Source organism: Pangasianodon hypophthalmus, chromosome 5 (assembly GCF_027358585.1).
Source record: "Pangasianodon hypophthalmus isolate fPanHyp1 chromosome 5, fPanHyp1.pri, whole genome shotgun sequence".
Taxonomy (NCBI): Eukaryota; Metazoa; Chordata; class Actinopteri; order Siluriformes; family Pangasiidae; genus Pangasianodon; species Pangasianodon hypophthalmus.
The window spans coordinates 18,574,368-18,587,490 of NC_069714.1; the positions used below are offsets into that span (position 1 = coordinate 18,574,368).

At 39.8% G+C, this 13,123-nt stretch overlaps 1 protein-coding gene across 2 annotated transcripts in view; it reads right to left on the reverse strand.

Annotated features, from left to right (window-relative positions):
* The window catches only part of zmp:0000001200 (dedicator of cytokinesis protein 9), an 84,555-nt gene that overhangs the window by 31,900 nt on the left and 39,532 nt on the right, over positions 1–13,123 (reverse strand). For both annotated transcript variants that reach the window (XM_026912586.3, XM_026912587.3), the window contains exons 2-6: positions 10,014–10,130; positions 3,669–3,758; positions 2,842–2,924; positions 2,176–2,245; positions 492–587 (exon numbers count right to left, since the gene is read on the reverse strand). In XM_026912586.3, the coding sequence (XP_026768387.3) occupies positions 492–587; positions 2,176–2,245; positions 2,842–2,924; positions 3,669–3,758; positions 10,014–10,130 (456 nt within the window). The remainder of the gene's footprint in view (positions 1–491; positions 588–2,175; positions 2,246–2,841; positions 2,925–3,668; positions 3,759–10,013; positions 10,131–13,123) is intronic.

Genomic DNA, 13,123 nt, shown 5'->3' on the forward strand with positions numbered 1-13,123 from the left:
AAACATTGCTGTTATCTATAAATATTAAAGAGTTTGCAATGTTTCAGTTTTTGGATATGCCAAACAGTGAAATTTCACACACTGACGGTATTTGTTTTGGTGTGAAAATGGATTCTGTGTGAAGATTTAGGATTTCAACTCTGGATAAGCTACTCATGTCCTGGTTTTGCTTTATGGATGCAATTATACACAGAAAAACTCACCAATGAAAGAAGAAATCTTCCATAATTGCACTTAGCCCCGTTTATGCCTGTTTTAGGTCTTATTGCAATTTGTCCAATGTAAGACAAGAGGTATTCAAGTGTGTGCATGTATGTGTTTATAGGGCTAAATAAAAGAAGTACACTGTATCAGACACAATGGTATGTATCCAAAAGCAAACTACAGCATGCAGCCCCCAACACATTATTTAAAACCTGAGTGGCCCCTGAGCCAAAGAGCACTGAGTACGGCCAGTTTCATACTGAGTGTGGTGTATGAAGATGTCTCACCCTCATAGTGACACTGATCGCACTGTTCATGTTGCCTTTGTAAAGCCAGCCTTGCCTACTAACACCACCCTTCTGAGAGCCCAAGGAAGCTGTGTCCTACACACACACACACACACACACACACACACACACACATGGAAAGAGAAAGATGAGAATGAGTTTTGTGAAGTGGCTCCAGCTCTTCTCTGTTTGATCTTGCAGCTAAAGTAAATGTTAGGAGAACAGGGATTCATTGAAAAAGGAATCCAGATCCCTAACTCCTGTCCAGCAAAAACGCAGAACAGCAGAATTACTGATAAATGAAAATAAACCACTGTACTAGAAAGAATAATCTCTCAGACAGCAGGATGACATCTGAAGCTTTAACAGAAAAAAACACACACATTATGCCCACCATACAATGGAACACACAATATCATCATTTCTGTCAGATAAAACCGTTAAAGAGTGTACAGTAAATATTGAATATACACATCCCAAAATCTGAATATACAGAGGATTAAAGCGTAAATATAACATCAGCTTATTAGAAAATGTTCCTATAGCCAGTGCAGCCAAAGCTTTAGTTGTATCTACTGTTTTTGCAAGCTTAAGATGTCAGCACAATAAGAAATAGAAAATGCATTTACAGACCTCCCATAAAGTCTTATCAGGACAAGATACTGTAAGTGAATGCTTACAAAGCACTCCCCTTTGGTACTGTTTTTCTAAATGATTCAACCATAAATCCAACACAGAAACTCAAACTTAAATTATAGCCACACACATTTGCTGCTATACGCTCTCTATGGATGGAAGGGTTAAAAGGTTAAACAGTCAGCTAAACGGTTGAGTACTGCTGCTTGTTCAAAAAAAAAGAAGGTTTTAACATTATATGATACTATGGCTGGCTACAAAATTAAGCCTGGAAAACAACCTGCCACATGATTGACTACTTGCACTGAGGTTAGCCACTGAGTGCTCAGAGTGTCTGTATGCTTTGTATATATGACTGCACATTCTCATTGACATATCGTAAAGACTAGTGCAGCCATGTAATTCTTATATCAGTCCAATTAAAGTGACTTTGAGAAAGCATTATTATTAATCACTCTGAAGTCAGCAATACCAGTTTATATCTCACATGAAAATGACTTGTTTGTATTAAATAATGCTTAAAACTATTTCACAGGCCAGACGGTCAGTCTGAAAAGGCCCAATCAGCTGTTTGCTGTAGCTGATTAATGAAACGGGATACCCTGTGTCTGCTGGGTTGTGAGGGGAGGAGATTTCTTGGAAGAAAGAAAGAGGCAGAAGGAGTCGCCATGGCTGGCCATTAGATACCTCACTGATGCTGTCCAGGCATAAACTGCTAGACTATTCATAGAGACATGACCTAGTGGTCAAACTGTGTGTGTTGGAGATCTTTAGCCCAGTGTCCTGGGATATCTGTAGAGGAGTTGCTGCTGGTATAACAGTAGCCCATGAAAGATGTGCTTTAAGTTATCAGTAGAGGCAAACAATGGTAACAGATTGGTATGAGAAGAACTTGCTGTGTCAGTATGTGCCTTGGCTGGCTTTTGACTCACTTTTCCTTAACAAACTGCATTTAATGGAACAAATAAAGACATTTAGATTCATCTCACTTAACATTTTCTTTGTCAATGATGAAATAGTTGGCTGTGTTTCAACCAGATTCACTCACCTCGTCTTTATCAACATCTTCGTCAACCTCAAACACATGAACTGCCAGCTTATCGGGTCTTGACACTTTGCTGTTCAAACGCCAAACAGATGAACATACATTACAATGCAGTTAACAGGACTAGCATGAAAATACTCTCCATGATGAAGCATGAGGTTTGATTAAACTTCCAAAAGTACAGTGTCACTGAATTCACAGAGCTGACTGGTAGAGAGGTAACGGCTCTCTGTTAGTAATGATTTGTTTTCTGTTCTCAGGCATTTACTGCCTTTATTGGCCACCTGTGTATATTCATCTGTCACTCTCTATATATTTCTTCAGACATAGTGATGAGAAAACCATATCTAATTGAAGAATTCATATGGCTCCCCTCAACTGCTCTGTGTCCGTACAGGAACGGATGAACTCATACATTGTTCCATTGGCTCCATTGTTACTAAGAGGAGGAAATGTGCATTTTGTACAGACTCCGGTTTTCCAAGAACTGACATGCTTTGACAATTACACACATGCACACAATACAATTGCCAGTGATACTCTGTTAAATCCATGGTTCTATGTAGTTATTGTGTGGCTTGTTCTAACTTGTCTGAGGTACAGTTGGTATAGATCCTGTCTTTTGTTTTAAGCTATGGAGACTAGGCTAGAAGAAACGGTGTGTCTTACTTGGGGAGTTGACGGAAGTCACCAGAATAATCTTCATACTTGTAGTTGACAACGTGCCAGTCTGATTTGTAGGTCTTAAGACACTAGGAAAACAGGAACAATAAATGATTGTTAGAGCCATAACCTGATACTGTGTGTTTGTACCACAGAAATAGTCCAAATGCTATTTCAGGCCACAATTTCCTCAAAAGTCGTCCTGGGTAAGAGGGAAAATCTCTTTGCTCTCTGTCCAAACTGACTGCTCAGGAAGAGAGGGCAAGATGAAAGAACAGGGGCCTCTTTTTAATCAGGATCTTCCACCATTTGGTTTCTATCTCAGATTTGGTTTTTTAAATAAAATCAGTAAGGGACCTGAAACTCTTTAGTGAGGTAATAAAAATGGTAGATATCTATTCAGGATTACAAAACTAACATGGATCACTCACCTTACGTTAAATTAATTCTCAAACTCTACTGTTTAAAGAGTGATCTTCGGTCAAGTTAAAACCTTCCATCTCCTGCGCGCACACACACACGTACTGTCCAGCTGGTGAACTCTTTTGCTTTTTATGATACTCTATAGCACGTGTGTGTTACAAGAGATGGATGCTTCATACTTGGCCAAAGTTCAGTCTATAAACACTGAAGTACATCCACAGAGTCCAGTGTTGAGAGCAGTGTGTTTCACTTTTTTCAGTGGTTGTGTGTGCTGTAAAAATTCTCAAAGCCACAGCCGAATCACTTCTAGCACATGATCATTATTAATGCATTGGGCTCTTTTTTCTCTATAGTACCATTGCAACATATTACAGGACATTCAAAGTCTGAGAGGCCAGTCTGACGCTTACCTCCTGCACGAACAGGCTGTGCGCTTCTCTCTGGGCATTGTCTGGAACTGATGGGTACAGAGTGCGGATCTGCCGGCGCAGAGTGCAGGTCTGCAGGAGAGAAATGGTTAAAAAAAGAAGAAGAAGAAGGCATTTATCACACTATTGTCAGTAAGAAAAGAAAGGGGGCCTTACACGGAAGTGGAAAAGCATACCGTGATTTAAAATACAGATTCAGTGATTTAGGCGAAGAACTTCCACCCTTGAAAATAATACTCTTACATGCACAGCTGAAGGATGAGCTTATATTTTTCATTTGATATCAGTACTGCCTATCAGTATTGTCACAATATTGTTTCAGCATCACAGGCATTTTACTCAACCTAGGAAAAGTCATTCCTAAAAAAAACCTGTACAGTCCAGCTGGGTGTGATTTCCCAAACAGCTTTTCAATATTATTCCTGTCTGATGGCCACTCCCAGGTCTGGCTGTGCTGAAAAGATCAGGCAGAGGAGTAGGAGACTCATTGTTCAGCCTCAGCCTCCTGCTGTCATGATGACTGATGATAAAGACAAATACTGAAACAGCATTAAACTGGGTTGCCCGTATTTACTTGCTTCCTCCAGAGACACAAAATCCCCAATAAAAATATGTGGAAAGTGTTTCATAAATAAGCTGTCTCTTTTAGACACTCTCCTACAGGGAGTTTTCGAGAAGCTCTGTAGCTGGTAAATGATGTGTGGGTGTGTGCGATGAAAAGTCAGAATTCCTGCTTCAGAGACAGCCATTTCAGTGACATGTAAACAAAGCACATAGGTTAAACTTAGCCAAACAATGCCAGAGTAAAAATTCCCTTCCTGACTCACATCCTACAATAGAACGACCCACAGGAAGGACCAGTTTCACTGTCAAGTGCTTCAACTGCCATCAGGATTTAGGATTATACTTTTCTGCACCTCGCTGACATTTACATTGTTTTTGTGTCTGGAATATTAAGCCACCTGAGTTGCTATATTCCCATTTTGTTGAAGATGTAATAATTCTGCAAAGTGGAGAGTTACATTTTGATCCGGAATATAAATGTATGCTTGGGGAAAAAAGTTTAATGTCGCACGCTAAAGCGTTCTTCGGTTTTTTCCCTCTGGGAGAAGATCCCTACAAAAGGTTTTAAGTAAAAGCGCTTTAGAAATCTCTAATTATTAAGCACCCAAAGAATCCTTGAGGAATCTTTTTTTTTTTAAGAATATAGCTTTGAACAAACAGTTAAGCAAAAAAAAAAAAAATTCTCCCTCCCTAGATGTTTGGAGTCTGACCTTTTATTCTTTACTAATGCATTGGGGTTAATGCAGCTAACAAGTAATGGAAACCACCCAAATTTTTTTCCTTGAATACACCGTGTGTGGGTGTATATTGAGACAAGCAAACACTTGGGGTAGAGGGAACTAGTTGTATAAAAATAAACACCTGAAAGATATCCTCTGCCAGGTGAGAATGTGAAGCCCTTGGTGTGAGTCTGAGCACAGGTGGAGGAGGTCTTGGCTCCTCGGAAACTGCGGTGAGTGAAACAGCGGACGTCAAAAGAAGCACACAGCAGTGGAATGTCCAGTAACAAAGTGTTTTTAATGTGGCATTCCACAGGTTCCGTAAGAGCTTCACACAATACCCTGCTATTGCACCACTTCCTCTCTCCAATCCTGACTTCCTGTAGCGAAGATGCGAATCAGATTGAGTGGAAAAGTGAAAGGGTAGTGTTCAGATGAAGGGAGAGATGGAAGCGTATAGTAAAAGAGTGAAAACTGCTGGAATGCAGCTGAGTTACGGAATCAAGTCACAGCTTTTTTTCCCCCTCACACCCTGCGGCACGCAAAATACACACCCCAACTCTCTCTACACACACACACGCACACTCCCAAACTCCTAAGATGCTTTCCTAAACATCCCTGCACATCCTTGCCCATGCACGTGGTTAGGAGTTAACGCTGTGTGTATGATGGGGAAAGGCTGACTTTACACACATGTGGGAAGGGAGGACTCCCACGACTGAAATCTCAAGGGCACAGCAACAGAGTGAAAAGAAGGGCAGCAACATCAGGGCCTACAATCCTCATGCAAAGCTCCACTTCCACTCACTCATATTCCCCACTAAGGAGAAGGCTGCTTAACAAATTCTACCTTAAAAGCATCATTGCAACACATGCACACACTCATGCAAGTGTGTCAATTTGGCATGTGTTATCTCTCTTCTATCACATGCATTTAGGTGTTGCCTTTATTAGTTTTAATAATATTTCAGAAAATATTAGCTCAATATTTTATGTAGTAAACATTTTAGTTTGCTTTCTAGAGGCTAACATTACTATTAATATTACTATTATACTTTGCCTCTCATTCTTTCAAGGTTTTATGCTCTAAACAACAGTGCAACCGCTTTGCATAGTAATAAGTCTAGGCTAACACAGTGCATGATTAACACAGTAGGCTTTCAGGAGCATTGGTTTAGAAGCATGACTAAAGTTCTGACCGGATCTTTTGCCCCAATATAAGGAAATGCACACAAGCCAGTGAATCAGAATCAAGTATTTCAAGCAACCATGGTATAAGAGGTCATTACTACAAGATATTATAGAAGGTTTAGATATGGACAGAGTGAATTCAAGTTCAGTCCTGGCATCACACTCCAGACTTTCACTGTGGAAGCTGTTGCCATTACTGGACGTGTTTGTTTAAAATGTGACATCATGCTATTGTGTTAGAACTTCTGAGTTGTACTTGCGTAATAACAAGTGAAAAAAAGATTTGAACAGGTTTCATAAGTTGAAAAATAGTTATTAATGTAATAATTCTGACATGATGGGAACACACTGTATGTTTCCAAGTCGATCTAGATTTTTAACATTCTCTGTTTTTTTCAGTTACTATGACAATTTATACCAGGCTCCCAGCGCTGGTCTGGGAGTACCCCCTGTCCTGAACATTTTAGTGTCCCTGATTCAATTAATGAGCTAATCAACAGCTCTTCCTGAGTTGAAGTGGGTGTGTTAGAGCAGGAACAACACTAAAATGTACAGGACAGGGGGTATTAGAGGACAAAGGTTGGGAACCTGTGACTTAAAGGGATTAACCCTTTTTGTGATAATAATAATTATTACGGAGTTTTTATTTCAGGACTATAAATCTGTAATGTTTGCTGAAACACTTGCAACTTTTTTAGCACCAGTGTGGGTGGGGGACAGACATCAGAGTGAGAGAAAAACAGACAGAAAAAAGCCTAAGGGACAGTCAGTTTAAACCTGACTGAGCTTCTATCATTTACAGATTTAGACCATGCCAGCAGCAACAAGCATTCAAACAGAACGCTCGTGGCCTACATTTCTCCTAAACCCACCACAGGCCCACTTCTCAGCATGCACAGCCCACCAACCCACTCAGTGACCACATCCACAGTGACCTACAAATAACACGCACACACACACACACACACACACACAAGCAGCCTGAAAGCTACAGAAGAGCAAACACTTCCAGCACTGAGTGACAGAGCTCTCTGTTTCTGTCTCTGCCTTCAGGCTGTGTTGAAGATTCTTACAGAGAGGCTGAGGATCACCTGTCGCTCTGACCACACTGCACCTTTTCTCTGAGATCACGTTTCTCGGCAAAGTCAAATACACAGACAGATACTGGGGGGTGGGGAAGGAAAAGAAAGAGTTACATGAGAGAGATAAATGGGTGCAGTCAAGGCTGTCGTCCTATCGCTGAGAGTTCCCATGCAGCTGTTTGACCTTCACAGATGCACACACACACACACACACACACACACTCCATGTCACAATCATATATTAGAGACGTGACATCTAAATGCTGCAATCCTCTTGTAGTGTGTAAATACAGGAGCCTGTGTAGAAGGATTTTCTGAAGAATGCCACGCAGCCTGCAGCAGAGATATGGGAAAGACATTAGCGCTGAAATTACTGAGCAAACTCAGAGAAAGAGCCAGGCGATATGCTCTCTCTGTGTGCTAAGAGCTGTGAATTGTGGACAATGAGTTCTTAGCTTCTTGTAGTCAGGTCTGTTATGTAGTCCTTTCTCATCCTCCATTCAGGGAAACACATATACATCAAAATACATTTTTGTGTACTTCTATAGTCACTTGGTCACTTTACCCCATACTTCAGCACAATGCAATACTTGCCTTGCTAATGTCAAATTAATTCTAATGCAGAATCACACTTGTGGTCTCCAATAAATCATGAAGCATTCAATCAATTATACTGTATATTTTTTATTTGGATAAAAAAAATGCTCAATAATAAAAGTATTAAAACATTATGTGAAGTATCACGTGAAAGCTTTTAAACATCCAGTAACAACAATCACGTTTTTTTGCACCATGCTGGGTAGCAATAAGCCAGTCAACCTGCTGCTACGTCTCCATTTCATCCCTGATGAGTTAGTCAGGCATTTGGAAGTTGTTGGACTGTTCATGAACTGTTCTGAAACAGAAAGTGCCTTTGATATGTCTTTGGTATTGCAGGTCATTTCTGCTTGTAGAGCAACCCTGCTATGATCTGGTATGAAATCGTAATTGCTCATCCAACACACTACCAAATATAAAAACTATGAATATAAGAAATCACAGACATATACTACAAAATCATTTCTCCTGCTCTCCTGCTGAAGCCCTCTCTTATCGCCTGCATGATGTTTGGAGAAGTAATTACAATCAGGAAACATCTGTTAAATATTACACTGAGGCATTTTTATAATGAGTATTATCCATACACTTTAAATAGTGAGCTAGTTGAAGGGTGTGCCCTCGGGTCTGCAGGGTCACTGTCCCCTCCACAGTGCCACTCCTCTCCCTGAGCACGCGGTGTGTGTTTGTATAGCTGTCTGAAGCAGACCTCCCACTCAGACACTAGCTCAAAAACTGCAGTCTGCAACCTGAGCTCCAAGACACACACACACACACACACACACACACACACCACTCCAAAATCTGACACTACCACACTGCTCCATAACTAATTATAAAACAACAGCCTACTGTCTGGTACTTCCTGTAGTACAGAGTTATGTTCTGAAAGCAACAGTGTCACAGTGCTTACATTTTCCACTCAACACTAACACAACGCCAGCATTAACACTCCTGTTCTGTTAAAGTTACCAGTGGCTTTTCTGTTGTGGGTAATTGTTAATATGGTGATGTTTTATATGAGGAGACATTTATTTAGCATTTCTGAAGGAGTCTTCAGTGTCAGTGCTTTTTAACAGTTAGAGGTAAAGTCTACGGCCATGGTAAAGTCTTCGGGAAGAAGAGCTATGCTCTTTGCAGTTTCTTGTTAACATGACAAGCTGCATTTGGTCTTATTTTGTCTTATTAACATAAATGTAGAGAAAAAAAGATTGTTCATAGTTGCTATACAGGGAACGATTCTTTATAGTTGCTATAATTTAAGCGAGAACAGTAACTTGTTTTGTGGATGTTCCACAACATTAAACATAACTGTAAATGGATAAAACGTATGACATGTTGTTCTTTAAAAAAACAAAAATAGTAATTGTTGGCAAATTGCTGTGGTATAAGTAGAATCAAACATATGCTCAAACTTTGTAGTGGTAACACATGACACCACCCACTGATGATTATTTTCCAACAACGACACTGTCATAATCTTAAATAAGAGATGGAGGAAATGTGACAAAGACGAAAAGAATCGTTTTATTTTATTCTTTTTTTTTATTTCCACTGTGCTAACCTATGTATGTTTCATAACAGCATTTTTGGTTGGGTAAAAATGCAGATGACTCAAGGCTATTGGCTGCTAATGTTCAGAAATTCAGTCTGTGTTTTTATGATTGTGAACAACTGCTCAGTCTTCAAGCTAATTTCCACAAAATCCAAGAATTGCTTTAATCCAGTTGAATAACCTGGTAACCTGATAAGGCTATTAGTTGCATAGTAACACACTCAACGAGAAAAGCCTCTTTTCGGGTAACTGGAGAGGTATGTGTGTGAGTTCAGGGTGTGTCTAAGGAATTTGCACCCTATTATGGAAAGCTACACCTTCACCCTTCACCCATCCCTCCAGCTGTACCCTTGGGAACTATTTAACTCCCTGTATTAGTTTCAGTAGCAGTAACAATAAGCATTTACTTCTTATCTGAAGACTCAGTTAAGTGTGTGTGTGTGTTTGATTCTACTTATACCACAGCAATTTGCCAACAATTACTATTTTTGTTTTTTTAAAGAACAACATGTAATACGTTTTATCCATCTTTTTCAGTGATTTGCTGCTGGAAACTATAGATTACTGCACAGTTAAACTGCATGATCAGATTAAAAGATGGGTTGCCAGGTAGTCTCACCTGAAAATCCTCCAGAGGGAACTGCAGCATGTCTCGGAGAACATCGCTAAGGATCTGAGTCTTCCTCTGGACCAGGACACTCTCATAGTCCAATGGCTCAATCAAACGTGGCTTTAGCTGCAAACACACACATAATCACATACATTATTTGCAATGAGGTAAGTTCAGTGTGGCATAGATAATGAAAGACAGCAATGCTTAATATGAAAAGTAATACAGGCCAAGGTGTAATGATATCATCAAACAATTTGGCTCACTTGCATTTCACATCTGCATTTCATAAAATATTTACAGTAGACTTTCTGAGAACTCAAGCAGAGATTGGGAAATACCTTTAGATACATCATCATTTAAGAGAGCTCAAGTTTATTAAGAGTGGAGACAGAGAGCGAGAGTAATAATAGGAAGGATATGGAAAAAACAGAAGCAAGATCTGGGAAATAAGATTTTTTTTCAAAGAAAATATACACCAGATGGAAGAGAAAAGGGTGGAGGAAGTGCACATGTTAACTGATCTGGTCTTTTTGGGTGTGACTGGCCTGAACTGACAGAACTGTTTGTACGTGCGTGTAGGAGTTTTCATAGAAGAGAGAACATATCGCAATGTTCATAGGGCTTCAAGGAATCTTCCCAGTCTCACCCTCAGCCCTTTGCAGAAGCAGAACATTCAATTCAGATGAATTTATTGCTTTTGTTTCCCATTCTTAGGCTGATTAACTATTTTTAGTTGTCAGAGTCTGGCCACAACTATCAGAAGCTTGCCAGCTACAATCTAACTGGCTGGCCACACCTCTGTGTATGTATGCCATTTTAATCACTCCAATGAGGGAAAAAACTTTCAAACACTGTAGCAATGATGAGCACAAATATGTGTGAGCTTCATGTCATTAGAAGTTTAATCCTTCATGTCATAAGAAGTTTAGTATGTTGGTGCAAACTGGGTCGATTTTGTTAGAGCTCCATTTTCACAATCACCTCCCCATACATAAAACACACACACACACACACACACACACGCACAAAAACATTCAGTCTCAAATGGTCTTTTCCTGTCAAAATAGGTGCTTCTTTGTCATGCTGAATGACAAAAACTACAGACTGTCTAAAGTTTCCTAATCCTGTAGCTTTCTACCACATTTTTGACACACAGGTAGGGTTTGGACCAACAAGACACACTCTGGAGTGTTATGGAGCAGCTTAAGATGCTTAAAGGAGAACAGTAACTCTTCAACTCTCTCTGGGAGAGGTATCTGGAACAAAAGAAATAATAATGGAAATGAAAATGTCTCATGAAAATGCTTTTCTTTCCTTTTTCTACTTTCTCTTTAGTATTGAACAATAAGGTGCAGGTCGGACACAGCAAAGTGAGAAGAGAATCTCACTTATCACCAGGAGATGACTGAACAGGACAGGTATGAGACTCAGATGAGGGCTGGCAATGATATACTGCAACAAGAACAGTATAGTAAAAGTGTGTGTGTGTGCAGTAAGTAAGTATGACTTCAGCACTCTCTGGTCAGTGAGATCGCAGGTTGCTCCACATCTGGTCCTGATATTAGCTGGATGATGTCAGAGGGATCACCATGGTGATGGAATAGTTTTACTAAGCATTGTTATCCGACCCACTATAGGATTAGAAGCACAGACGCACACCACACTTCTGACATCAGGACTGAACCTCCGTCTCCGACAAAGGAACCTGCAGGTGTAAATTAAACATACATGCCCATCCATACACGCATTTTTCCATTTCTGCTTCATTCCTAAGTACAGCGTTAAATCTTCAGGGGGTACTGACATGCGTGCATATACATATATACTGTACCACTACACTGGAGCACAAAGGCACACACACAGGTGAGTCAGCAATGAAGGGCTCGCTGATAACAGGGCAGGCACGGCATGTTCCTCATAGCTGATAGCATCACACAATATATACAGAATACACAGAATATAGCTCAGACACCCAACTGTGTGTGCATGAGTGTGCATTTTAGGTTAATCATAAGCTCACAGAAGCTGTAGAGACACAACAATAATGACAATCATATGACAGGCAGGTGACAAATCAGTAAGTCATTAAACAGAGTAAGAGATCACATCATATACCTGTATCCGATCATAATCCCTTCACATCCGAATCTTACTGTTACTTCGACTGTTTTAACATCTAGTCCGTCTGCTAAAATCCGCAGTTCAATTTTTGGAGACCTCTGGATCTGGTGTTCTTTCAGGTCATGCGAGTGCATTTTTATTCGAGAAAATATAGACTACTATAGTTAAATATACACTATAGAACACTATAGCAGAAAAAATATAGAATACTATATTATTAACTACCACTTAATTATCTGCCATTGTTCCCAATCGTTTTACTTGCTACTTAAAACCATTAATAAAATGTGAAAAACCCTAAATTTTAGGTCTATAAATATTTTTTGACATTTCTAAACACACTTATGAAGACTTTCTAGGCCCAGGCTTATTGTTCATTGAGATAATATTCCTTAAAACGTATTTAACCCATTTACAGGAAAAAAAAAATACTGTACATATGCATCTACATGTGCTCTGGAAATAAACAGTTCTGTGGGGAGAGGGGGTGTTTATTTTTCAGCATTTATACAAAAACGCATGTGCTGTCATATGTATCATTCTTGTGCTCATAAATTGGACGGCTTTAGCAGCGACAGCTTCCACAGACCCTTTAAATGTGTTGGAGTACAACAACAAAACAACTTTACCACGATTATACAAGCTCTTATTTCCTTACACATCATTTTGGTGAGGACCATCATAAAACTGTATTCTCACCAGTAACAAACTGAACCAGCACTCGCTTGGATAAGGACGCCTTTTGGTGAAGCAGGGTTCAATTGTTTGGTGTACACCCGAGAAAGGGTGGAGTGCTCACATCTGTCCAAACTAACTAAAAAGTTCCACACCAAACAAGGTAGGTGTGGAAAGTGCCCTTAAACGTACACATAATGAAGACAAGTTTGCTCCACCTAAACACCGGGCATGAAAGTAACAACAAACACAAACAACAAAATGGTCATTTTAACCTCAGCCCATTATAATTAAATCCTTATTTCCTGACCAACTTCTGT